General features: G+C 34.1%; 1 protein-coding gene across 1 annotated transcript in view; it reads left to right on the forward strand.

Moving 5' to 3' along the window:
* Positions 1 to 472, forward strand: part of LOC119588965 (cGMP-inhibited 3',5'-cyclic phosphodiesterase A-like) — a 64,821-nt gene that overhangs the window by 61,823 nt on the left and 2,526 nt on the right. The window contains exon 15 of the mRNA XM_037937572.1: positions 130 to 253. Coding sequence (XP_037793500.1) covers positions 130 to 253 — 124 coding nt within the window. The remainder of the gene's footprint in view (positions 1 to 129; positions 254 to 472) is intronic.

Here is a 472-nt window from a genome sequence, read left to right on the forward strand (position 1 = left end):
AACTTGCATGTGTAAATGTGAACATGTGTATTGTATACGTTTTTACAGGATCTAATCTGTAACATAGACTTTCTACCTAAACCACGCCCCCGTTAAGGAAATTATTAAAAATTTCTCCTCAATCAACAGGAAAATTTGGAAAAAAAATCATGATTAAGTACCTATCACTGCACACAACATGTTTTGAGCAACGTAACCCAACTTACAACAATCACTATGGAAAGACCGAGATAGATTTCACCAGGGAGTCAAGGTCACTCCTATTAACAAAACCTAAAGTATATTTTTTAAACATACCACGTTTATCTCTCATAATTCCCCACACAAATAAAACAGAAAAAAAATTATCAGCAATTCTTCAGTCTGGAGAAGAATCTGGTGTTTTTCCAGATCTTGCTATCAAACATGTTGCAACATGTTTTTTCGCTTAGTCACGTGTTTTCTTGGTTTTTGAATATCAATGGATGACAAC

This window comes from Penaeus monodon, chromosome 24 (assembly GCF_015228065.2).
Source record: "Penaeus monodon isolate SGIC_2016 chromosome 24, NSTDA_Pmon_1, whole genome shotgun sequence".
NCBI classification, from domain to species: Eukaryota; Metazoa; Arthropoda; class Malacostraca; order Decapoda; family Penaeidae; genus Penaeus; species Penaeus monodon.